General features: G+C 39.5%; 1 protein-coding gene across 1 annotated transcript; it reads right to left on the bottom strand.

Moving 5' to 3' along the window:
• Window positions 1-355: 355 nt before the first annotated feature.
• Window positions 356-19,807, bottom strand: LOC113026346 (solute carrier organic anion transporter family member 3A1-like). The gene is made up of 10 exons (XM_026175028.1): window positions 19,056-19,807; window positions 16,327-16,786; window positions 3,871-3,969; window positions 3,458-3,727; window positions 3,141-3,305; window positions 2,174-2,372; window positions 1,822-1,957; window positions 1,519-1,691; window positions 1,093-1,157; window positions 356-870 (listed from the first exon to the last, which is right to left on the bottom strand). The coding sequence occupies exons 1-10, from the start codon at window positions 19,212-19,214 to the stop codon at window positions 494-496; spliced, it is 2,103 nt and encodes a 700-aa protein (XP_026030813.1). The 5' UTR covers window positions 19,215-19,807; the 3' UTR covers window positions 356-493.
• Window positions 19,808-27,404: the final 7,597 nt, after the last annotated feature.

Below are 27,404 nucleotides of genomic sequence, written 5' to 3'. Positions count from 1 at the left end.
GTCGAAACCTAATAAAGGCTTTACAACAAATGTGTTAAGAAGTCTCCTGTAGGGATCCCCAGATGCACTGCAGATGGACTGAAAATTGATTACTGTCACCCTTTTTGCATTTTCTGATATACCATACCTGAGAAATACTAAAGGAAAATAAACCATTTCATAAACTCTGGTATAGTAAATCCAAAACTTTGAACTAAACTTTCGTCAGCAGTAATCTATTGCATGTGATTTTTCCCCTCTTTCCTCGTCACTTTCTATTCCAACTTTGCAAAGAAAAAGTAAAAGCAATTTTCTTAAAGCCAGCTTAATTTCAGCTGACAAAAACGTGGGCGTGGCAAATTTGGGGAATCTTCTCTTTTTCAATATGTGTCATGTTTTGGATGATAAGAAGACTGGAACTTTACTGAGGACATTTCTCTGAACTCAGAAACATCACGCTTCAGGTCTGTTGCACATTAATGGCTCCGGTTTGCAGCCCCAGTGCAGACCAGCACTATAAAACAGACTCCATGTTGTCACATGTCTCACGGTCCTCCAGGTTGTATATGAATTTTGTCCTGTTGGTTGGGTTCTGCGTGATATCTTTTCCCAAATTGTCCAGAGTCACGTTGGAGGCGAAGAGTTCGGTGGGCGTGAGGTACCCCTCGTTGTTTTTGATGTATTTCCTGTAGTTCTTTCTCAGACACTGCCATGTGGTGGTGTACAGGAGGAAAGCTGATGACTTGAGAACGATGGCGATGCTGACATACAAATGCCTGTAGGCCACATTGTCGTACAGCATGCAGGCTCCCTTCTCGCCGCAGACGGAGCTCCAGAACAGACAGGTGGAGTCGATGCCCATGCCGAAGATCAGAGGGGGAGGGATGAAGCCTGGAGCAGGTGGGGATTGCGGAGAGACAGCAGGTCACAAGGTCAAGAAGAACACCAGTTTGAGTTCATGTTCCTAATGTATCCAGGCAGACAGACTGATGAAGTTCATTTCAAGCAAGGTGAAAAATTGCCCTGACGTTTAAGTCACAGAGTAAAACTACAGACCAACAGCTGTTGCACAAACACAATACAGAGTGCCAATAGTAGTGAAGTGTTTCTTACCTATTAATCTTAGAAGCAGGAACAGAACACCAAGGGCGTAGGATTTAAGCTCTGGACTGACAGTTCTGAAAATTAAGAGAATACTTCAACCCTTTAAGTACTGTGGTGGAAAACTGTTTTAATTGGTAGACCTATTGAGTTTTAAATTACATTATTTTGTACATATCTCTCTATCTTACCTATCTAGATTACAAGCATGATGTATACACACACACACACACACACAATGTGCATATAATGCCTTTAGTGTTATTTGTCATTATATATGAGTTAATATACACTTGCGTGTGTCTGTATTTGTCCGTATCACTGTCAGCTTGATAAATCAATCCTTTCCATTGAAGAACCACCGGTATTTTGAAATGTCGCCAGCTCCCTCTTGTGAGCAGTTGATGAATAGCAAGTGGGGGGGGGACGTGCTCATACCTGATAAGGATGATGACAGAGGGTGTCTGGGCCATAGCTCCAATCATGCTGCACACACATATAACACACAGGAAGGTGAGGAAGGCTTGCTGACAGCCTGGGCTGGGACACTTTCCTGGTAAAGCCACTGCTTCTTCGCTGTTGCTGGGTATACACGCACAGTTGGTCAGGTTCTGACAAACAAAAAGAAATGAGGTGATAATGTAATAATGATATATCAAGTAAATCTGCAGTATTTATATTTATTGTGAGCCCTTCAGGCACCGGGGAGCAATGATTATCAGCAGTAATGTCCCAACTCACTGGTTTGGTACAGCCAGCGAAACAGGCTGAGAGGTAGGTGACTCCATTGGAGCCACAGACAGGGCTCACCGATGCAGTGTAACAGTTACAGTTACTAATGCATGCTGACTCAGGCTGCTGCCAAGACTGCAACGTCCTATAGAGGAAGTCAAAGGTCACGTTAGGGATAATGCTGCATATGTACAATTTGAAAATCTAATGCAATTTTTCTGAAGGATTTTTTTAATTCTGGGATTTGTTTAATTTTTTGTTTGCATGGACCTACAGTATATCCCTGTGGGGAAAAGTACTATACAGAACTAAAAGTTCCTGGAAAGACTCTTCATTCACATCAGTAAGTCATCACTCTTACTCATTGCCGTAGGCCACTGTGACCCCAGCGACAGGTCCAGTGTCACAGCCTAGGAAGAGAAAAGAGACATAGCAGGCAGTGGACACCAGGTTGACCAGCATGGCCATGCGGACAGCACCCAGAGCTGACAGGTTCAATTTCTTAACCAGGAGTCCCCCGAGGAAGATTCCCAGACAGGCACAGGGGATGGCCGTCATACCTGGAGAGGGAAAAACAAGTAAATTCTATATTTATAGAGCAACATTCCTCATGATTTGACAGTAAAAAAAAAAACATAAATAATTTCCTTTTATTGAGATAAGAGTGGGACCCCTCTAGGAGAGAAAGGAAACCTGCCTCACCATGGTAACCATGATGGTAAGTATTTTGCTAGAGTACTGTTAATGCTACAGAGCCCAATATCATTGAGATGAGAGAATGTAAATGAATATCTTCATTTAAGTACTTTATTTCAATACAGTTTTAATGGAGTTAAGTGTTATTGTCTTATGCTACTTTCTACTTTTACTTCACTTATTTTAACACTTTAGTTATCTATTGTTTTCCAGTTTTCGAAGCATAAATCCACCATATTATTATCTTTAGTTACGACACATTTTTACTTTTGGTTATGTTACTACTCGCAAGTTTAGTCCTGAGTTTTGTTTAAAGAGATATTAAAAAGTTATTTAAAATTCTCAGTTTACCCCGCTCATCAATCCTGGCAAGGTTTTCTGACATCAGCCTATTGCAAAACAATAAAGTCAAACTCTTGGCAGCACAGCTTTACAAGCCTTTTTCCTCTGCTTTACAATGTGTTCCCACTCAGTGATAATTATGTAGCTGTGTTGATGCTTAAAACCTCTTGGGTGTACTCTTTCTCCCACACAAGAAATTGTGATGGAATCTACGAATGTGAGCTGTAAGCAGAACCGATAATGGCCCTGGTATCAATAAATTCTTATCAATATCCATCCCTACTGCCTACCTAGCAGCTGATTAGCTGAGGATGTTGTAAGGTTGAATTGCTGCTCTAAGTATTTGCCCAGAAAGGCAGCAAAGCCAGCAACCACAGCGATCTCCATGCAGGCTGCCAGCGTGATGCAGCTGAACACTGGATTGGAGAGAAGGTGCCTGGTAACCCGGGGGATCACTGGGTCAAAGGAGAAGAAAATTAAGTAAAAAGTAGAAAGGATGAAGAAGGATTGAGAGAAAAGAGCAGAAGCATGCGTATGAATTTAAATATTCCATTAAACAATCTTGTCACTTATTAAACCCCCTCCACTCTTCTCTTGACTTCCTCACCTCTCAGATGCTGACAGACTGAGAGTCCGCTGTTTATATCAAAGCCATGAATGGCTCCATTGGGTTTAGAGCCCTGGAACTCCAGGCTCAGGGAAGAAGGCAGCATGGCCTGCTCACTCTCAGCTCCACTGTCCATGTCCTGCTCATCCAGCGCCTGGGGGAAACCGAACATGAAGAGGGCGGACAGGAAGAGTAAGGCACCACACAGGAGGAAGCCGCCCCACCACGCCCCGATCCAGCGAGGGTCATCTGGGGTGATGTCCAGCTTACCTTGGTTGGAGGGTAAGAAAATTCACAGCAGTCATAGAGGGAAGGATGAGTATTGGTGTACTAGTAGAGGTCACAATAAAATTACCTCTGTTTCAGTGTGGTATAATTTTGCAATATTTTTAACCATTTATTTCCCAACTTACTGGTATCAATGAAAACAGCATCAACATAAACTTTGGTACAGACAGATCCTAAGATGAAGCCACAAGCTGGGCCGAACACTAAAGTTGAAAATAGGATACCTGCAAGACAAAACAAAGGTATAGAACAACAAGTCTGTCAGAAAATGACAGTATGCAGCAAAACCCCAAAAAACAAAAAACACCAACACATTTCAGTGTTTGCACCATAAAATGACCCAAGCCAAGAGGACACATGCATTTCACTTCATTGTTCAGCAGAGGGCAGCCTTGCATCAAGCTGTTTATTACCAGCACCTTCTATTCTATTAGATATGATGCTTCCTATTATAAAGTATACTTGTTAATTGCACTTTGTGATTAGGAATCAAAGGTATGTTGGTTAAAGATTAAAGATTAAGTATGAAATCCATGCCAAGAGATTTTATAATTTCATCCGAAGTCTTCCAGCGACAGATTTATTCACCATCACTGTAATATGCAGCCCATAGGTTGCACAGTGTAATTGATCCAAGGCTAGATTATCCAGCAGCATCATAAATAATCAAGCAGGAAATGGGTTCTTACTGTAAGAGCAGTGGGGAGTGACTGATGCACTTTCTGATTGACATTCCCCTGAATGTAAAAAGCGGCCCGCTTTTGGCACAGAGGCTGAGAGCTCTCTATAAAGCATCACACTGTGCTGGACTGTTTGTGTGTGTCTGTGTGTTTGTGTGTGTGACACTTAATCTGTTACCCATGCTGGTGGTAAGTGGAACAATAGGAGTGAGTTCCAGTAGCCTGACTGCTAATAATGGATCCCAAAGCAGAGGAAGCGCTGCTCACTCCTGACAGGATGAGAGGGCCAGTCAATTTCTCTGTAGGCGATTTAATGATTACTCCTCTGGACATCACCAGTTATTGTTTGTGAGAACAGAGTAGTATTATAGGCTCATATTTAGAGGTATAAGTGCAAATAATAAAAAATATAGATCAATCACAAGAAAATAAGAAAGCATTTATTACAGTTTCAAGTCTATAAGATTGGGATCAGAGGTTCCAGATCAAACTAGGGTCTGGTATTTCCTTTGCTTATGAAGTGTATAATGTTATCGTCATGCTAAGGTGTAAATTCAGGCCTTCAGAGTAAAGGATGTGGATGCTTATTAGTCTGGCAAGATACTACATCAAACTTTCCTCACGGGACCTGCAAAAAAGTCTTGCAACTGTTGTCATTAAAGTGCATGCACCTGCAATCAGAAAGAGCACAAATTTAACCCACGTAGCAGGCATACTAAAGAAAGTCTGTTCTGTCCATAGTTTGGAAACTAGTTTGCCAGCGTTGGACATCAAGGTAAGGACTGGGCTCTCTGGAATTATGTGCTCTGCACAGACCAGTCAAATGGCTACAAAAGCAGTATGCTTGTTGCAGAACAAAGACAGCTTGGTGATTAAATGCAATCACTGATTAATCTGAATTCTGGAGATTTCTTAACGGTGAAGCCATGAGTCTGAACTAGCCTGAACCAGGCCGAGCCAGGATAATGACGCCAAGTGCAGTAACAAATCTACCAAAACAAAGGCCCAAATCTGAATCTCAAGAGAACACCCTTGAAAAACCACAAACATCTTGCAGTGAAGGAATTTCATTATAAATAAAGCACCTGGAGGTTACTGTTGCTGTGATTTGGCACTATATAAATAATTGAACTGAATTTTATAAGAAATGAGAGTTCACAAAGCCGATTTCAGAGAATTGTGCAAAGGTATGCAAACACAGCTTCAGTTTTAAGAGGTGCAATACTAGGATCTGAGGCCTTCTTTTAACTCAATTTACTTTTTCTACGACACTTTTACACACTGTAATTTCACTTTTTTTCCCCTTGTGGTGTTGTTCAGCTCCATTTGTAAAACAGTTCAATCATTCTTGAAACTTTTGGCACTGTTTCAAAGAAAATCAAATGTCTCCCTGCCCACTAATGTCAAAAAGACAATTTCAAATATAAATTTTGTTTTTATCTTTGCATAATTGTTTATGAAGAGAGACAGGATATCGTGTGCTTACTGATTCTAGCGAGGAGTCAGTCTTGCCAGCTCTAACTTTCCCTGTGTGCTATTTTTATTTGACCAGAGCCATTGATACCGCCGGGGCTTAAGTCAGGTAATAGAGGAGGTCAGGGGTAAGAGCAGGGCCAGCTCAACAAGCAACCAAATAATGACCTCCGATATCCTCTTCTGCCTTCCTCTGGGTTCCAATCACAGACACACAAAGGGCAATTAATCTATAATGTATGTGATGTAGTGAGGCTGGCAAACACACACAAACATGGCAGTGAACCAGCAGAAAATATTGGGCCCCTGCCAATCTGATCTACAGTACACCAACGCTCAATACTTTGAAAACTAGTGTGGGTACAAAAACCTCAGTGTTTCCAGTTACATGAGACAAAGAGCCGGAGAGTGGTCGTCAAAGTGAAAGTGCTGATGACAATAGCAGCAATAAGCATGAAGACAGAGATGTGTGATGCCAGTCTGCTGTCTGAACTCAACAGTTGGTACTTCCGAGACCATATCCATGGAGACATGACTGAAAACCCAGTGAAAGAATGAGGAGTAGTACTGAAGCAATAATAAACATAGCAACCTTTACCTTACAGTATATCATTCACTACTGTTTAGTCATCTGCTCTATTCCCATGTTATTTATTTGACTCACATCCGATAGCAAGTGGACTTTACTACAGAAAGACTAAATGATCTTTATGTGGAATCATTTGTGGGATTTTACATTTATATAACAAATATATGCATATATATTGCAATTTATTTTGTACTTTTAGACTAGTAGAGCAGCATTGCACAATTCATGTTTCAAACCCAATCTTAAACCAGCTGATCCGACATGGTTTTTCCCCCTTGTAATTTACACTGAGTTGCTGCAATGCAATATGTGAACTACTAGAAAAATCAGCAGTTGCCAGACTTATGTTCCTCCGCAGATATTGATGATGTGCACACATTTTTAACTACACTCTTAAAAATAATTATTCTTCTGACATACAGTAGATTAACTTTCACAGGATTGGTATAAGTTCTGATTGCTCATTATAGATGGAATGTAAATCTTTCATGACTTATTGACTTTGCAGTAATTGTGGAGGGATGGAAGATGCTCTTAGTATCTGCAGTGTACCTGCAAGCATCAAAGCACTGATAGCTTTGGAACGGGAGCGGAAAGTGAGGTACAGGAAGACTGTCGCCACTATAAAGTGGGGCTCTTTGAGAGCAATCATACTAATATATGTATATATATTATAGTGTTTTCATACACTTAAAACAGAATATTTGTCAGGGATTCCTTTCCAAATATAGCCCACACAAATAATAAATATAACCTTACACTAAAATGTCTCAGTCCCTTCTAATTTACACTGGCTACAGTGTCCTATGGTGACAACCTTAATTTACTTCTATTGTTTGACGTAAAGCTGTTGTTCCTTCCTTCTGAACACCACCTGCTGAGATGAGCTAGACGTGAAGCTAAAGGTAATACAAACCTGATGGCCAATACTAACAGAATGTCAATTTATTATCTACAGTACACTTATTTATTTTACATAGAGCTGTAACTTTGTGTCACATAAATGAAGATGACCATCCTGGCAATAGAGGCACTCCACTTAAGTCAAGCTTTTGCAGAACAACAACCTCCTTAGTGGAGACCATGAATACTCAGCAAGAGGTACCATTTTCATTTATCACAAGTCTGCAATATGGCACCACTGAACACAGGTTTGTGTTTAAAATATTGAGATAAATATTAGAATTAATAGTAAATTATTCAATTAGTATAACTATATTGTATACAAATACCAAATTAGGTACGTTTTTCTTTCAGTTGTTCTTTAAAAACAACCACATGCACTGTTAACTATGGGACCTTATACAGACAACTGTGTGCCTTTCCAACACATATTAATCAACTATATTTACCACAGATGGACTCTAGAGTTTTATTTTTTTAAAGAAATTTGCAAGAATTTCAAGCAAACTCTATTTACATTGTCATCATGGGATATTATGTGTAGAATTTTGATGTTTAAAATGAATTGAATCCATTACACACAGATATAATAGCCTTAAGTGGACTATAACAGCCTTAAAAGTATCACAATTCTTAAACAGAGCAGGTTTCATATTTGCCACAGTTTAGGTTTTCACCAGACAATCGAGTCCAGATCTCCATATTATTTTGACACACGCCATATCAGTCCTTTTTATTTTTCACATTTTGTTATTTGTGTAATTTAGTCAGTGATCAGTTACATTAAAAAACTGCAATCTACTGGGGTGAGATTGATCAATAAGCACGTAACCATGGATATGACAACATATGGCACAAGTAGCTGATACATTTAAAATCATGCATGTAGATGGAAGCAGCAGTAAAAGCAGTACTAAACCGATTTAAATATAGATATGTAGCTTTTTGGGGGGACAGTAATGTAAGTAAATACAGATTATAGTTCTTTTTTAATCCTGTAACCCTTGTGCAAAAAACAAAGAAAAAAGTGATAAAAAATTATACTCAACCTCATGGTAGGTCTAGCTCCATATTGTGCCTTTTGTGCCTAGCAGTAATGAATGCAGCAGATGCAAGGTCATACTGTGTTAGACAAGGCTCTTCTACCTGGTCACACTGCCAGCGCATGAATAATTTCACACTCAGGCTCACATTATGGCACAGTTCAATCGCTGGCACTTTGTATCTTGGCCAAGGTGCTCTTAAAAGGTGCTCATATAAAACAACCTGTGCCGATCTGAGCGGACAGTGTGTGCTGAGTCAGCGCCCATTCCCTTCCTCTGCTGTCCTACAGTGGAGGAGTAATAACTCCAGTGGAATAAAAACATTTTTGCTGCAGTGGACTCTAAACTTGCAGCCTCACACTGCTTCATTACACACATTAAAGCGATGAATAGAGGCTAAGATAAGAGAAGCTGACCCTGCAGCTATAGAGCTGGACTCCATGCTCCTCCTAGGCTGCTCTTTTACTGTACTTTCATTTATTGTTCTGTACGGTGCTTTAAAGCAATGTGCTGTAATTTGTTGTATTTTTGTCACCAATACAACCAATGCAATTCTCTGCTGCATGCTTGTAATATTCCTGTAGTCCAGCTTACTCTGAGTTGCTTGTACATTCGCTTGATATTCAGAAAGCGTAATCAAGATTGTTGGTTTGTCTGAATATTTGCAATCTTCTCTTGACCTGATGTTAAGAAATCCATGATGACCATCATGGATCAAGTGCGCTGAGGGCTTACAATCAACAGCCAAGTACTTAAATGGTTAGTTCACAAAATAGTAGTATCAAGGTCACTATGATCATCTTATATATACCGTCCTGTTATGTGGATAATACTAGTTCAGTTGTACAAACCTACAGCTGGGACTGATGATAATGTAGTGAGTTGTAGAACAATTGAGTCATAAACCACAATGCTGCACAAAGTAACATTTTGACCTAAGTGTGCTGGCTAAAGTACGGGATTATCACAATTTATCCTGAGGTCCAGATGAATAAATGCTCCAAATCCGAATTTTGCTCAGACATTTTATTAAAACTCACAAATGGCATGACTCAAAAAAGTCAGAGGACCACCAAAATCAGTAGAATATTTTTTCTCTGGGAACGTTTGTACAAAACTTCATAGTAAGTCTTCAGAGATACAGTATTTCAGTGTGGATCTAAAGTGGTAAGCTAACTCCATCCTTCTACTGTGGCCTAAAATGAGTAATAATGGTCATAGCATTGAATTTTAACTTGAAAAATAAAATGTGAATGCATAGAAACTAAATAAAGCAGGAGGGTCTTTGGCTAGCTTTGTAACTCACAGTGTGTTTTTTTTAAAGATTTCATTATGGACGCAGAAACATTTACTGCATCGTGTTAAGATGTAGTGCAGAAGCGATTTGATGCTACATACTTGTTAAAAAATGCACACAGCATGAAGGCTTCTAACTGAATAGCTGCTTTACTCTAAGACCCTCTGTGGTGGATACAATTGATAGGAGGGTTAGCTGCCTTCACATGGGGTATCTGTCAAGCAGCTGACAGCAATCAATTATACAATTACAATCTGGCTTGGACTCACAGTCCACAGCGCTGAGCAGCAGGCTGGTCTTTCTGAAAGAAGCCATTTTCTCCTTTTTTGAGGAATCTTTCACAGCTGCCCACACACATCCAAACTTTAAATAATAGTTTGACATTGAAGGGAATATATTTTGTGCTTTATCACATTTATTCTGTAACAGTGGCGGATAACTATTTTAAACATGGTCAAAGTTTCAGATAAAAAGGCCCGTGTATATACAAAGATCGCTGTGAGACAAAAACTCTTCAGACTGTTTCAGATTCCTTGTGGCTCTGCTCTTTTTCTACTCTTGGCTCAGTGTGATGTCAGTGGTAAGGGTTATACTTAATAAGACAATCGTACGCGCACAGTTCTGTCCAACTTTTCAAAACTTTAGCTTTTCAGATCTTATGATCAGAAGAAAGTTGGCTCATAGGAAGAAGGAAGGGAGCAAAAATGCTGCACTAAGGCCCAGTAAAAGATAAATGAGGATTATACTGACCTGTGAATCATGAAAAGCTTCTCTAATACAGTTCAAGACTTTAATGTGAGTTATAGCTATAGTACGCACACACGCACGCAAAATATTATGCATATACAACAGCTTCAGTGAGTTGTAAGCTCACCAATACGTCTGTATGATAATTAATGGCTAAACTGCTATGAAGTGTTACCAGCGATGGTGGTGCACTGAAAGCAGTGCCGGCAGAAAAGAGCAAATTTTTACAGCCAAATCAATCTTAACAACTGCTGGATGGATACAGATATTCATGGGTACCACAAGATGAATCCTAATCTATTTTATAATAAAGCACTGCCATGTGATTGGCATTTCATTTGCCTCACTGTTAGTCAAACTTTCCCATCAGCCATATCTGTTCTTTTTTCCTTCAGCCATCATAGATCATGACGGCGACAACTCCAAACATTATACATTGTGCTAATGTTGGCACGCAGGCTTTGGCACTTAGTTCAAAGCATTGCTGGTGCCAGAGTGCTGCCTCACAGAAACACTTTTCATCACACAGATCTCACTCTACTACTGCAGGTCATCATGGCTGCATTGCCGCCATCCCCCCCCATAAACTGCCAGAAAGCACAATGATTTGATGGTCTGATCATTGTGGTCTGATGGGCAACTAACTGAACAGTTAGCAGCAGTCTCTGATTTTTTTTAGCTGCCTGCTGCCTGAACTGTTGCTCACAATGATTAGGACAGGCACACTCATAGAGGAAAACAAACAGAGTGAAGTACAAGACACACACAAGAGAAAGGCCACATAACATTTGAAGAAGAACAGGCACATGGAGCAGATATATCCTATGACAAGTGTTTAATGTTTCCTGCATTACACTTGAGTATTCTTTCGTGCCCTTCTCTTCCAGGCAGTATTGATCTATTTAGGGTGAAGATGTGGCCACAAAAGAGCAGCCTCTCCTTCAATCCTCTGCTTTGTTAGCAAGCCTGTGGAGAGCTGCCGCTTTAATATTTAATCATTTGGTTAGATGTTTGCTAAACTACACCTAACCGCTTCTCTGTCACACTGCATTATTCAGGAGGTTTTCTTACAGTCTAAATGTGCCTTCACACGTCAGTCTTGTCAAACAACACCACCGCCCTGAGACTAGAAGAAGGAAATACAAAGGAGCACAGAACACATACGTACTGTGTAAATACCAATAACACAACAGCAGTCACATTGTAGGAGGTAACCATGGCAATCAACATGCCTGGATTGTCAAAAAATGGAGAACAGAGACAGAACAGAGAGGGGGTGGTGGATAGAAAAGACTAATATAAGAGTACTATCTGTAAGTGTCAAAGGAAGAAGCTTGGGGGATGTTATGAAAGAGAAAAGGCTGGGGCACATAAAAGTAGACTTCATACCAAATCAGGCTCAATTTTAGTCTGCAGTGCGATTTATTAGAGCTAACCCCATTCAGGAGAAATCTAAGCTTAAACCACTGCTATGCCAAGTGATGTCCAAATTAGCAGTAATTCAAATGCTTTCTGTAAGCAACCAATAAAATAAACAATAATAATAATGCATTTTTCATTATATCTCGGGACTAATTATTATCCGTTATTTTCCAAAAATGATATTTAGCCATAGCTCTCATCTAACGATCAAGATATTTCCAAAGAGGGGGACCGTTGGTGGCATCAAAATTCAATGGTGTATTTCCAATAGAATTTTCTGTTTCACTTTTAGAAATTGCAGACTTAAAACATACAGTAAAGCTTAAAGCCAAAAAAATTGGGTGCCTTTAGTTTATTGTCTAAACCTATTGTTGGCTGCTCCTTCAGTTAGAAGGGGTCGCCACAGCAGGTACCTCCGCATATTTCAATTGGCAGATTTTTAGACTAGATGCCTTTCCTGATGCCCAAGGGATTTTTATCTCCTGGAATCAAACCAGGAAGCTCAAACTTGTTTTGTAAATCTGTAAACCACTACAATGTAAAGTCACTTATCCAGTTTATTGTCTTTCAAAATTTGCAAAGATGACAGTGAAAAAGTCAAGCCATAGATTTCACAAATCAATGAGTTTAGCGTGACGTCCAAAGTCTGAGCTAGCAAATTGGACCAGTTTTGGCACTTAGTCATGACTGGATTGATTGCAAGAAATGGTTATAATAAAAACGATGATTATGAATGGCTTTAGTAACCTCTTGACGTTTTCTCTAGCAACACCCTGAGGCAGACATTTGTGGTTTTGACCAAATGTCTCAACAATTTCTTTCACCATGAACTGTGCCATCAACAGATGAAATACTTTGGATCATTGCCAGCCATTGCTGTCCTTTGTGTTTAACGCTAATTAGTAAATGTTAGCCATATAACATGATAAACTAAGGTGGTGTTTATTATATCAGCCCTGTTAAACATCAAAATGTTATTATGTTGGCATTAGTATTGGGCTAACAGCATTTTTGTTCGTCTTTAATATGAATGTGTGCAAATTCATCATTTTGTCAAATTAAAAGAAATTTAAATAAACAAGAATAGTAACCATGAAGCATTGTGAGACAATACTGATTTGTGCTGTCCAGTTAATACATATAATGTATCTAAAATGTTTGGTAATTGCTATAGTTTCTTTACAGGGGGTATTACAATATTTCACAGATGTTAAATATGACTGTGATTGTTCACATGGATCATGTGTTCATAGTGGGATATTATCTGGCTAATAAATTACATTTACACTGAAAAACATCAGGTATCTGGTATGAATAGGCCTCTGACCAAGCAGGAGGGTAACTCAAGGGTGGATTACTTGATGCTGCGTTCTCTCTTCCTTTCCTCCACCCTCTGTCCATCCTTACCTCCCTCCCCTACACCGAGGTCTGCTGGCAGAGACTGTGCAGATCAAAGCAGGCACAGAATCCGCAGGCCTACTCACCCTGCAAAGAGGTCTGTGCTGAGATGTAAGCAGAAAAAAAATGCAACAAACCAAGGAGCTTGTGAGGAGGAGCAACTACTGTAGCTTCAGGGAAATGAAAACTGAACAGCATATGTTTATTTCTCAGTACCTTTGTTTCCATTAAAGCAACAAACCCATATGCCGCCGGCTTTGCCTTATTGAATCACAAAGCTTTAATGTGTTGGTGATGCCTGCATCAGACTAAACACCACATCTAGCTGAAAAAAGTTGTAATTTTTCAATACTTCTTGATACACTAATGCCAAATATAAAACGATAACAACATATATTAACTGATATCAACTGATAATAACTTGTATTTTTAAATACTAGCTATTATATTTACCTACTGTTGTTACAGGTTCCTGAAATGAAGTGTGGTTAACCTATAAGAGCTCTAATTTGTACATGAGGAAAGTGATTAAGATCAATATAAGAAAATAATTTAAATGCCTGGATAGCCCCCACGTATGATGGCTATATACACTACATTGGCAGTTTTGCCCACCTACCTATTTAAGCAGAGTAGTTTGAATATCACCAAGGGGGAGTCTTGCTTGCAGACACCAGGTATATCACATACATTTAACAAAATGTTAAATGTACCTATGCAATATGTGCATACATTAATATACAGGTTAACAACCCTAATGCCATCACTATATCAGCAAACAACCACAGCTAATAACAGGACAGATCTGTCTAGCGATAGAACCTCAGCGTTGATGGAAGCAATTTAAACTTACTACATAAAAAGATGCTGAGAGTCCAGTTAGGTGGCATGTGCCTGCTGAATCTCTCTGATATGATTATAAGGGCCCCTGTTACCCACAAGAGTGGAAAGCTGACCAGCTTACTCCGACCAGCTTAAAGGTGTCTGTGGCATGGTTTTGACTCCAGATTATGAAAAGACATAGCTTTCAAAATAAAAGTTGTATTAAACTTGACTGTGGGCTCTAAACAGAGGAAAAAAACTGGGGGGAAAAAACACCAAAATTGCCCTTTACATATATATTTCTAAATTTTGTAGCAAGTGATATGTATGTTTCTTAAGTTCTCTTTCTCTCCATCTGCCCAGATAGAGCTCTGCTGCTAGCAGGTCACACGGATGGCACATAGCTTCAGTCACTGCCTTTGAACTGTTGCCTTGGCAACTTTGGCACACAGGGTTATTTTGACCTCTCGGTTGCTGCTGTAACTAAAACCACAGCCTTTTGCTGCTGACCTTCAAATGCTTACTAAAGTTGGGAACGCGTGCTTTGCCAAAGAACCCCTGCAGATATGAAAGAGGGCAACATCAGACCCAGAATTTAATCTAAAAAAAAATCAATATTCCTCATCTATTTTTGCAAATGCCCAATTCACACTTAGCAACAGTGCAATGTACCATTACTGAGCATTTAATTAATAAAATTTACTAGCAGCATTCTCATCTCAGAAAATCAAATCGTGCCAGTGTCACGGAACTGCGTACAAGGTCTCCTTTGGCGTTGTTCTTTGGAGCCATAGCAATTTTGGATGCTGTGAGATAAATGCCTTGTTGTAAAGTGCTACACAGTCCACATTACGTGACTCAAGGGATAACAGCAGATTAAGACCAAGCAAAAACCCTCAGGGCAAAAAAAAAAAAAAAAAAAGTGCCGAAATCTGCAGTTCTTCTTATAGCCACTTGAATTAGTCCCCATAGACGCTAATGTTAAAATGCCTAACTAATAGCATTAAAAATATGTTTACAGACTGGTAGAAGGAAATGGTACTGGACTCAGGGCATGAATTTTTTTGTTCCTCATTCGTTAGGATACTGGAGTTAGGGGTGTGTCTGTTTTGACTGACAGCTGTCCTGACACAGGCAGCTGAATCTTGTCTGCCAGCCCTCTCCTCTGCAAAGTTGAGTCACTGAACTAGATCTCTCCACTGTGTTTGTACTATTGGCATTTTTAATGGAACTATATTATATGGTTTACTGTGTGGAACAGCCCATCCAAGTTTGTCCATCTATTCTGGTGAGTGAAATTCTAGTATTTTCTTTATACACTGTAACGATACTGTTTGCCAAACAATGTTGTTATTGTTAATTTTATAAGTCAGCATTTCATCCAACTACACTGATTAAATTCTGGCTTAAAAATAAAACAGCATGGTAGAAGCCAAATCACTAACACTGAGGCATGAAAATGCAGAGTCCAAAACCTGTGGGAGACTTCACGCTGGCTGCATCCATTTTTTATCCCATCCACCATTAAGCTGCAAGTTTGTCATTGAAGAGGAGGTTCATGTCCTCTTTGAAACCTCGTGTGTGGCCTTATTTTCCTTGCCTCGCTATTGAGGTTTAGGCACAAATATGACTTGGTTCAGTTGAGGAAAATAATGCGGTTTGGGTTAAAACAGTTCAACAAAAATTTGGAGTGACAGCCCCGTCTTACTATTGCATAACTCAGATGCTTCGTGCCAAGGTGCCAAAGGACACCATGTATATCTGTGAGATGCCACTGACTCTGATAAAAATGTCAGCATTTGACACCCTTGGATTGCAAATGAGCTTGTACACATTTTTTTAATGCAACTATGCAATGAGTCTGTCACGTGAAACTTTTGCATGTACAGCAGATACCGGCTGGGAGCATCAATCTTTGTTCACATCAAGCATTAGAAACATGGTATGAAAAGCAAAACAAAAAACAACAACAAGCGAGATGCATGAAAACACCTTGAGAGGTCTGAGGACAAAAAGCAGACTGCTTGAAGCTGAGAGGTGGTGTTTGTGATCAAAGCATCAGTGAAAAGAGCTCTTCATCTGGCCACTAGCAGTAATTAGCCTGAGAATCCACAGTTACATTGTTCATGTACTGAATAAAAATTATAGCTATAAAAAAATACACACTTGATAGTCATGTTCTGTGTTTTACCTCTGCATTGACTCACCTATATACAGTGAGGAGTCTTTTCTGTGGACATGGTCATCAATGTAGGACACTCCTAAGGGCTGAACAGGTGTTGCCCCGATGCCCAGCAGGACCTGGGCTCCGATGAGCAGAAGGTACATCATGTTGGTGTTGGCTCGATTACCGCATTTAAACCCAGAGTCTCTGTTCTCTGACCTGGAGATGTTGGAGCAGACATCCCTGCCATCCTCGGCATGCCACGAGTCACCGGCCTCGTACTCATACTGATGAGTCAGGAACTCTGGCAGGGCTGACAGCAAGGCCCCCAACGCCATGACAATGCCACCGCAGCCAATCAGCCGGGGCCGGTGAGCCTTGGCGCCAAAGTAGCTGACAAAGAGGATGAGGGCCAGGTTGCCGATTTCAAAGCTGCTGGCAATGACACCCACATCTGCACTCTGGAGGTTGAAGCGTCTCTCCAGAGTGGTCAGAACACTTACCTGGCAGAAAAAGAGAGAAAAGGAAGAGAGATGAAGGACAAGTGCTACAACTAGCAGCCAATGGTATCACAGCAACTCGTTTAAAGTGAGTTTATATACTTGAGTTTAGTTTCTGTGCTATAAATTGCTGCAATTAAAGTTATGGGAGTATAAAGTTTATATATTTTCCATTTTAAATCTGTTTACAATAATACGAGTATTTAGCTTCAGGTGCTATCAGCCATCTGTCACTACCTTAGAGCTCATATCAACCTGTTGATAACACACAAGCTGCAAATGTGCCTATCTCCATCCTCCTGCTATATAGCTGCCAAGAAGGTCCCCAAGGCTTAACCTGATACAAACCTGGGAAAAGGGAATATGTGCATATGTGTGGCTCAAGGCAAGAAGCTTCACGTAGCTGTTCTAATTAAATGGACACAAACATGTGCCAGCTGTGTTCAAGGTGCCTAAGTGTTAAAGTGGCTCCTTGCATCAAATGTATTGGATCATCTACAAGACTGAAGGTAAACAGCTAGCTAGAAGTTATTTTAGTAATCCTTCATCCACAGCAAAACTAAAGAATAAGCCCAGAGCAGGTCCGAATAAAAAAAGCGAATGAATCATGTTCATTCCCACAACAGAAGTGAGCTCAGGTGAATTATGCATAACGGCTTTTCATCCTGTGCTGTATTGTTTATCCTGTCACACAGAGCTCCACTGCAGAGTCAAAAACTGGATCATATATCTGCTGATGGATCCATGTACCAAGACCTCAGCCTAGTCATGCTGTACTGGTGTTGTCCTTGGAGAAGGCTAGAAAACAGTCACCCTTCCATAAAAAGTGTACAGTCGCTGTCTGACTACTAACATGAAAAGATCTGAGTCAAAAACTGATGTATTTCAACTGTGGCAAACTAAGTAACAAGATCTGCTACCATATGCATCTGATTATTATTCAGATTTGTTTAAATTCACCGAATGCTCAACTTATTAAACAATTCCATTCAATAACATTCCAAGATTTGGATGACAAGGTTGAGACAAGTCTGTTGTAGTACATTTAGCAGCCCACTGTGAATCAATAAAACAGTATTAAATAGTGATAGCAAACTATTTCATAGGACAGGAGAGATGTTGGTTCTGTGATGCTTTTATTTGCAGATATTTGCTAAAGGTGCATCTTTGGTTTGGGATGTTTAAAAGAGAAAGCTCCACAACAGGCTTCAAGGACAAAAGCTAAACCAAAAAGTTGGCTCTAATGAAATGTTTGAACTCACCATTTTTAAATTAACCTTGCTGTTTTGACTAATATCAAAGAAGTGCTTCTAATTATCTGCACCTTTCAGAGTGTGTTTAGCAGACAGGTAAAAAAGATCCTGTCTTCCTAAGCTCATTAAAAATAACTTCCATTCCCTTCCTGTTACAAAGTTATTTATGGTATCAAGACTGTGCTGACATTTATCAAGGAATTGGCTTTGATAAAAATAAATAAAATAATGCTGATTACAATAGCGTATTTGTTCTTAAAAAACAAAACAAAAAAAACTGATTTCTAGTAAGTGGCTGAGCCAAAACCAGTGCTGACAGTTATTCTAAATGCTGAGTTCAAGGCTTTGTCATTCATTTCACTCCTGCATTAGCGATGGCTGATGAAATCTTTATTTATTGAGTCAGAAACACATTTTTCTCCCGTGCTCTTGCAACATAAACTTGATCTCTTATGTTGACATACATCTAATCATAACAGTGCAGTAACAGCTTATAACTCTGATCAAGCTGTCACAGGAAATGCAGTCTGGTTAATGAGGGGGAGAAAAAAAGCTGCTGTCTCCTGTGTTGTGGAGATCACGTCATCTCCTAGGCCTATATCCTCCGGTGTCAAAGGCCTCCTGCATTATTGAGACATATGGGTGCAGAGCGTGTAGCAGTATGGACCTCCTGACCAGTGTTTCGTAAGCTGCTCTCTAACAGACCATCCATATGAGCAAGTAAAATTTTCCATATATCGTAGAGTCTACTGCCGCTGTGACGCGCTTTGTGACATGCAGATGGCGCATAGGCCTGATGGATATTACGCAGCAAGTCATCAGTCAGTGGCTCCTGGAGGATATAATTTTAGTAATGTGATCAAAATAATATGGCTATTAAACGCAGCAGCTGAGCACCCGAAGCAGCGCAGCGTTTTTTCACTGTCTGCCCGCGCCGGTCTGAAGGGCGCTGCGTTAACCCCATGTTACCTGAGAAACATGACGTTCCTTCAGACCAACACTGTGTCCCCCAAACTCACCAGATAGGCGCCCACGGTGCCCTGTGCCAACATGAGAGCACATTCCGACACCAGGAATATCTTAATGTTGGAAAAACACGAAGTCTTCTTCTGATTGTCATCTTGCTCCGGGTCGTCGTTGCTGCTCCGCTCTGTGCAGATCTGGTTTTTAACCTGCATCCTTCGGCTCAAGCTCCGGTCAGGTTGGACGGCATGAAACTGAACGGGTCCGGTCCGGCGGAGGGCATCTGGTTATGATGGTGATGACGAGCTGCACTGCAGAAGAAGTGCGAACCTGCTGTCAGGAGCCCGTCCAAGCTTAAATATACAGCAAGAAACCCTGCTGTCCACTCAGCAGTGCGCACAGTCCGTCAGCGACCTCTCTTCACCGCCTGTCCAGTCAGTGCCTATCGGCTACATCACATTTAAATACGTAACTTACGCTAGTGTTATATATGACGGCTTAAGCGTAGAACTACAGTACGCTCTGCTTCCCCACATCCGGGTTTTGTTTTTTGTTTTTTTTCTCAAAATTTCCCCAAGCCGACTGGTTCTGGTTTCCCAGTCCGGTTCCGAGACGCAGCTCTGCGTCCCGTAAGCAATGTTATGATGCTCCTCCCATCCATGGACCACAGCGCTCTTACCTCACTGCCAACCCCTTCCTCCCTTTCTTTTTCGAAATACGCATCATCCATTACAGATTGAATCATTTCCACAGAACACTGCATCAGTAAGCTTCGATAAAGCATTCCCGTAACTTCATCATGGCGTTTTCTCTGCACTTCGCTGGTAATTTTCATCCTTGCATTGCAGATTAATTCAACAATTCGCATTATATTCCATTCTGAGAAGATCTCTGACTCCTCAACAACTTCTGGCGAGTCGCTGTATAGAGTAGCTGATATTTAGATGTGTCAAGTTAGATTTTAGGTCCTAAGCTGCGTCACTGTGACAAACTATGGATGATAACAAATAAAGAAACGGTGGATGAACAGGACAGTGTTATAATGATGCACTCTTCAAAAAAGATCCTGGCAGCAAGAAAGTTTATTGTGGGAATATATACACTATACACATATAACCTCACAGGACACTTAATACACCTATACACACTTGTTGCTGATTAGTAATTACAAATATCTAATCAGCCAATCACATGTGAGGCATGAAGACATGGTCAAGATGACTGCCTGAAATTCAAACCAAGCTTCATAACAGAGAAAAAAAATTATTTACGTGACTTTAACCATAGCGTGATTGTTAGTGCCAAATTGGCCAGTCTGAATGTTTCAGAAAAAATAGGATTTTCCTGCACAAGCCTCTCTACGATTTACAGATTTGGGCCGGAAAAAGTGAAAACATAAAGTTAACAGCAGTTCTATAGGGAAAAATGCCTTTTTGATGCAAGATGTCAGAGGACAATGCCCAGAATGCAACACATTGGACCTTGAAGCAGGTGGCTACAGAGGCAGAATCACACTGGGTGTTCAGGTTCTAGCTTACAAGCTTGTAAGTTTGTTGGCTTACAAGCTAATAGCAGGAGCCTGAGCATGCGGTTTTAATCAGAATTGGTCAGGGAATTGGAAAAATTATGTTTTGTCTGGTTCTAATCTATGACATTTGCATAGCAGAGTAACAGATTTTAAGTAGACAACATGAAAGCAAGGACCCATCCTCCCTTGTATCAGCTTTCAAGGCAGTGGTGGTGTAATGGCATGGGGGATATATTCTTGGCAGACTTTGAGTCCTTTAGTGCCAGCTGAGCTTTTTTAAACACCACAGCCTATTGGAGTATTGTTGTTGACCATGTTCATGGCTTTATAACCATCTTCTGATGGCTGCTTCCACCCAGATAAGGAACCATGTCACAAATTGCAAATTGTCTCAATCTGGGTTCTTGAACAATGAGGTCACTGTGCTCAAATGATACCAACCAAGCCAATAGAGCGCCTTTGGGATGTGGTGGAACAGAAGATTCACATCCCAGATGTGCAGCTAACAACTATGCAGCAACTGTGTGATGCTATCATGTCAGTGTGGACAAAAAAGTCTCAGGAATGTTTCCAGCACCTTGTTGAATCTATGCCATGAAGAATTCAGACAATTCTTAAGGCAAAAGCGGTAGCGGTAAAAGCACTATCTAAGAGGCTAGTGAGTGTACACCATGATTGTTTGATGATTTAAGCGTTTTTAGCTTTAATTTACTTTGTTTTATTCACTTTAAGTTTTTTAAGATTGAGAAGGTGGACAGTGTCTTCTCTTTTGTTTTTACAATTTTTTATATCCTGAAGGTTGGGACCGTCCCAGACTTTTGTGTCACAATGAGTGCCATCATTGTCAAGGTTCACAATAGGAACAAAAAAAATCTACACAGCAGCATATGCTTGTATAATTGTTCTTGTGGGCTCCTGTTCAAAGCTGAAATTATTATAATTAAATAATTTGTGTCGGCATTGCTTAGATCTTGAATAATTTGTGAACTAGCTGTCCATACTAAAACAATTTCTCCTATTCAAATAGCGCAGAAGAAATCTTTACATTAACCAAAAAATTATATTATCTGTACCAGAACTGAACCAAGTACAGACACTATCTGAAGCATTAAAGTTTATTTTGTGAATTTTCATTTGTGTGGGGTAATAGTTTAGCTAATCTTCATCTGCACTGTATAGTGTGTGTTTTCTTCTATATTTGCATAATATTATTGTTAGGTATGCGGCATCTATTTATGCCCTGTCATGTGAATTTCCCATCTCTGGGACTAATAAAGGCTATCTTATCATATCCTGTCTTATAGCTTTGTACCTCGCACAATCAGAAGAGTAGTTCAAATCCCTGGGTATAGCATCTTATTGATTTTTTGTGAGAGGTACAGTCACATCTTTCTCCCTTAGTGCTTTTAGGTACAAGATATACTTCTTACATCCAAAAGTTGGGAAAGCCCTGTGTTGTAGGAGCCAAAATATTATAATCAATTTAGAGCAAAAAATAGCTTAAATAATGTAGAATAGCTCAAAATAAAACACAGCAAAGCAAGATTGCACCGTAAGGTAAAAAGAAAAAGTGCAATAAAATAACACAGATTGCAAAAACCTGAATATAGTGCATCCATAAATTTTCTTTAATGCTGATCCTGTTCAGGATGAAGCCCATCCAGGTGTATATATACTGGCTATACCCCGGACAGCTCACCAGCTGTTCGGCTGTTCTCCTCACAAAGGGTTATATTATCTACAACCACTGTTTGAATAGACCAAAATATATCTGGTGGTCACAAAAATGTATTATATTGCCATCCTTAACGTACCTAGCTCAGACACAGTGTATCATGTTCAATCATTTCCATTGAGAACTGAAGCCAGCTACTTGTTTTCTTTTTCTTCAATGAAAAACCAAACATCATGAAGCATGTTTTACTCTAAATCAAATCACTGTCTGGCTGCAGGGATTTGACTGATGACTTATTCATTCTGACATTTTTAAGCAGAAGAAATGAAAAGAGACTGGCAGGACACAGCAGCACAGAGACAGCTCTAAAAGGTTCTTCTATTATAACTCTAAAATAAAAAAGGAGTGAGTGCCAATGTCACTTACCACGCTCCCCTCAGCTTTTGGCTCGCAATATTCCTCGGACAGTTCGGATGCTCTATCAGGACCAATTCAATAGCATCTGAAGGAGCGCAATCCATCAGGCGAAATGTGGACTCAGCAGGGAGAACATCCATTTCTCATGGAGTCACCCTGAGCACCCGGGGTGATTTAAGATCAACCACAGTGCCTGCTGATGCGGTGCATGACCACTGAAGGCATTATTTCAGGACGCATCTTAATCACAAGGTCCGCTGAAAGAATGATTTTATGCATTTATCCAGTGGCAAACAAACACGTCGCCTGAACAGAGATGTGTTCTCTTGATGCCCTTTGAAGAATCTGGTTTCACTCAGGTATTTTATTTTGGCATTATATCTGTTACATATTTGCCCTTGCTGTTGTTTGGATTCTCAGCGAATATTGAATATTTTTGTAGAGTGGCTCTAAAGAAACATCTACTTGTATTTCAAGAGACCAAGAGAAAAAAAATCATTTTGAATCTGCACTTGTGTATTTTACTTGCTTTTTAAAGCTAAGAACATACCAAAATTAAAAATAAATAAATAAAATATCACATTGGTGTTGAGCTAAAGCAGTATGAAAGCAATGAAACATTATAACTTACCTTTATAATACTTGATAAACCTTACATCAGGTTATCACATGACTATACCAGGGGTGGGCAACTCCAGGTCTCGAGGGCTGGTGTCCTGCAGGTTTTAGATCTCAACCTGGCCCAACACACCTGAATCAAATAATTAGTTCATTACCAGGCGCCTGGAGAACTTCAAGACATGTTGAGGAGGTCATTTAGCCATTTAAATCAGCTGTGTTGGATCAAGGACACATCTAAAACCTGCAGGACACCAGCCCTCAAGGCCTGGAGTTGCCCACCAATGGACTATACAATGCAGAACGATTTTTAAATAGCATCATAAATGTGATATAGTGACTCATAAATATCCTTATAATGCATTATAAAAATGACCTCAGTGACCATGAAGTACCCTGACCTTTTCATTTCCACAGTGTGTTTGAATAACAGTTACCTTAGTGATCCACTGACTTTGTTTAAATTTTTGGTTTCTGACCAAGTGGCTGCCAAAGGTTCAGCTCTATTTTTTGTTTATAGCTAACGTTTGCATGGTAATACTCTGGAGAGATGACTGCTCCATCGCACACTATGGAAGAGTAACATTCTCCATCACTACAAATAGGACTCATCACCCTACATCCGGAACTTCTGTGACCACTTCAGCCAGAGGGAGGAAGTGTAAATTGATCTACAGACTTTTCCCACAGTCTATAATGATTGAAGAGCTAAAATAACTAGTGGATTTCCTCACAGAGTTTGGTTACGATTTTAAATTACATTTTCGTTACTGGCTTTTCATCAGTACTTTTGTGTCCAAAAGTAAACTACCACTACACATTTTACCCATTTCCGCACATGCTTGTAAAAAACCACACATTCACACACATTAGCAAATCGAAGAAGTTTGTCACAAGAAAGCAAAACTGGCTCCTGTCACTGTGTCTCTTGGTGGAAGTGGCTGCAAAGAGGAACACACGTCTCTCAGCGCGACATCTGAATAACCAGCCCTCGTTTAGCTCCACAATGAAACAGGTGTTCAGATCCTATAGCCCAGTAGGGGTGTGATTTGAGTGGGTGGGAGAAAGTGGGGGGGCTTCATCTGCTGTTTGAAAATATGGGACAGTAAATGTCAGCTGTATAGATAATGGATACAAACTGTGAGCTATTCTCTTAATAATAACACGAGTATTATTGACCATTATAGTTTTTCTTTGTTTTAAGGATCATGGATGAGCTTTGCTGTTGTAACACTTTTTTTTTGGCCCTTTTCCACAGTGAGAGGAGCCGTTTGCATATTCGTCCCATCTGTTTTCGTCTTCCTGTGGTATCTCTCATCTCGGCTGCCTGCCTGCCTGCCAACCATTTCTGCCATGAAGTGGGGATGTTTCCGACAGGCTTTGCAATGCATATGGAGAGCCCTCTTCTAACATACAATATATAAGCCAAAAGCTGCCTCTAGCTCTGCTGAACAGCAATATAATGCTCTTTACAGAAAATTATCTGTAAAACAACAGTTTTGTGCCATTACAGATATAGGTCAAAATAAAATGTCAAGCACAAGAGCTTTGTTTTTATTCTTAACACCATGCACTTTGTGGGATTACTCAGTTTTTGATGGCAAAATAGGCGAGTTAAATTGGATTTACTGTATTATTTACTTTTTTCTACTGCCTGATGTACTGAAATACCCAAAATGAAGCAGACCTTCTCTGTTATTAATTATTACAAAAAATTATATCAAATATCGAATTGCACGGTCTATCACTGCCGTCATATTTTAGTCTGTTGAGAAGTGTGTTCAATATAAAAGTCAGTGAGTTCAGATTTTATAGCGTTCTGTAGTGCCATCTAGAGGCCATTGCAGTTGATGTCAGTGGAAATTTGATCCAATTCTCTGACGTGATCAGTGCATGAAACCATGTCTTGTATGTGTATGCTATTGGACTAGAGTACTATAAGTTCTCAACACAACAGGATAACAGCATAGATCCTACTATTAGGAATGTAACGTTCACTCAAAGACTAGGATTTCTATGTTATGATACTTTCTGCTTCTACTCCACAATATTTGTTATGCAAATATTGTAATTAGTACTCATTAAATTTATTTTAACACTTTAGCTACTTATTATTTTTCAGATAAATTGCATTATTATGGATTAAGTTACCCATCAGGTAAGTACTGTATATCATCAGTATATATGAACAACTGCAAAATGTATATGGTATACACATCAATCAAATAATATTCATGATGGCATCCAATTAAGTAGCATAATGTATATCATTCTGAAAGCGTCATTCTGTGAGTATATTTACTTTAGGTACTTTGATTTTACAATTAGTACATGCACTATATTATATACAGATTTTTACATAAGTAAAAAAAAAAGTTTAAACAGTTTTTCCCCCACCTTGCAAAATGATAACACATCATGTTTAAAGTCCTGTGCAGCACCAGTTTTAACATAAATTTGTAATAGGACAACTTGAAATGCGCCTGTCTCCAGGCCAACTCAGGTTTGCGTCAAATGTTTGTCCAAATTCGCTGCAGGCAACTGCAAGTGACAAATAAAAGGGCTTCATCAAATGTTTGTGGAGTCCAGGTAACGTGATGGAGAACTTCATCACTTGTCTTAGTGATCCAGTACGATTACAGTAGCAACAATGAAGAAGAGACCCTCTTTATTTTAAACCATTAATCTGAGGTGCCATCCATCAGCTGGTTAATCTAATGAACTACTTCCTCAGTAAATAGTAATAGTAAATAGAAATCCTGTAGGAAATATACATTCCTGTGCTAGAAAGCATTCATACTGGGGTTTTAACCTGTTTTAATTTTGTTTGTTTTCTTCTTAGCTGTGCGTATTTAATTTCGCAGACTTTTATACTACACACAACCCTTCAGGGATTTGTGTCTCCCCGTAGGATCAACGCAGGTCTTTTGTCTGTGTAAACCACTATACTATTTATTATAGAAAATAATCAATGTAAATAAAAACCCTTAAATAAATAGGTATGTCCAAATCTGTGATTATTCCTGAAAATGCCAGAAATTTACTCAAAACATGGTGCACCAGTAAACCATCAAATGTAACCAAACTGGTGCAAATGGCAAATTAAAGGTTGTAGTTAATAAAATTATCGATTGCTGCTTTGCTCAGGTCCTCAGTACTGTGGATGCTTTTATACTGTCACTGCATGTAGAGAGAATGTAGAGAGAATAGAGCCATCAGTAATGCAGTAGTGCTGACACTGGTACTTGTTTTGCTCGATGTGTATGTGTTTGTGGACCTAATGCCACTAGATGGCAGTAGTTCCTAACAAGCTGTCCGTGGATTCCCTGCTGAACCTGCCTTCAGCTGTTGCTTGTTGCCATTTGTATGCACTCCATACATTTTTCTCTCCTGTCTGTTGTTATCTGTCTCTGTAATGGCACGATGCCCCCACCGAGATCATTAAACTTTAATTTCGTTTTGTCATATCCTGGTCTAGAGATCACAGGAGGCCATAGCTTCTAAGGTAGATTTAGGACTGGGGGGAAGGAAATTATAAACTCATCCCTTTCATCCTTTAGCATATATTTTACTGGATTATATTGCAATACTATGGTTTATAGACATACTGTTTAGAATATCACCACAGGAAAGTTTACATCATTATTATAATGTGGCATCACTTAAGGGGCTCATATTCAAAACATCCCTGGATTGCCCTGTGGCTCTATCCTAACATTGCACTATTATGTAGCTACTGCCTCGTAAAGGAGATACTGAAATCATATTTTTTTATTTTAACAAAGTACCAAATATAACTAACAACTTTAAATATTAAGAGACATCAAAATACAAAATTGCAGAAAAATTGACATTTCTAAACATTAAAGACAAAGCAATAAAGAACCGGAAAAAATTAAAGACATGAAATATGAAGGAATTCAAAACCCCTGGAATACTAATCAAAATTATAGATCATAAAATAAACAAAGGCAGAACCAAAAGAATACATGAACATAAAATAGCAAATATTTCTCCTATTGTTCCTATCCTAAATGACTAAACTTAATAATAATTATTATTTAAAAAGATGCTTAATAATCCAATAATAATCCAAAACACAAAACTGAGAGTCCAGTCTGTCCTGAATAGCTCACATGTGTCAGGCGATTGATTTAATTGCTGTGG

Source organism: Astatotilapia calliptera, chromosome 1, assembly GCF_900246225.1.
Source record: "Astatotilapia calliptera chromosome 1, fAstCal1.2, whole genome shotgun sequence".
Taxonomy (NCBI): domain Eukaryota; kingdom Metazoa; phylum Chordata; class Actinopteri; order Cichliformes; family Cichlidae; genus Astatotilapia; species Astatotilapia calliptera.
Note: the sequence above shows the minus strand (reverse complement) of the source record. Positions and strands in the feature narration are given on the sequence as shown.

Bases quoted from the DNA above. Each gene is read 5' to 3' on its own strand.
- LOC113026346 (XM_026175028.1), bottom strand. From the start codon at position 19,214: ATGCAGGTTAAAAACCAGATCTGCACAGAGCGGAGCAGCAACGACGAC. The intron at 16,787-19,055 runs GTGAGTTTGGGG...TTTTTCTGCCAG, and splicing joins GCACCGTGGGCGCCTATCTG to GTAAGTGTTCTGACCACTCT. The intron at 3,970-16,326 runs GTGAGTCAATGC...TTTGTCTTGCAG, and splicing joins AGACTCCTCACTGTATATAG to GTATCCTATTTTCAACTTTA.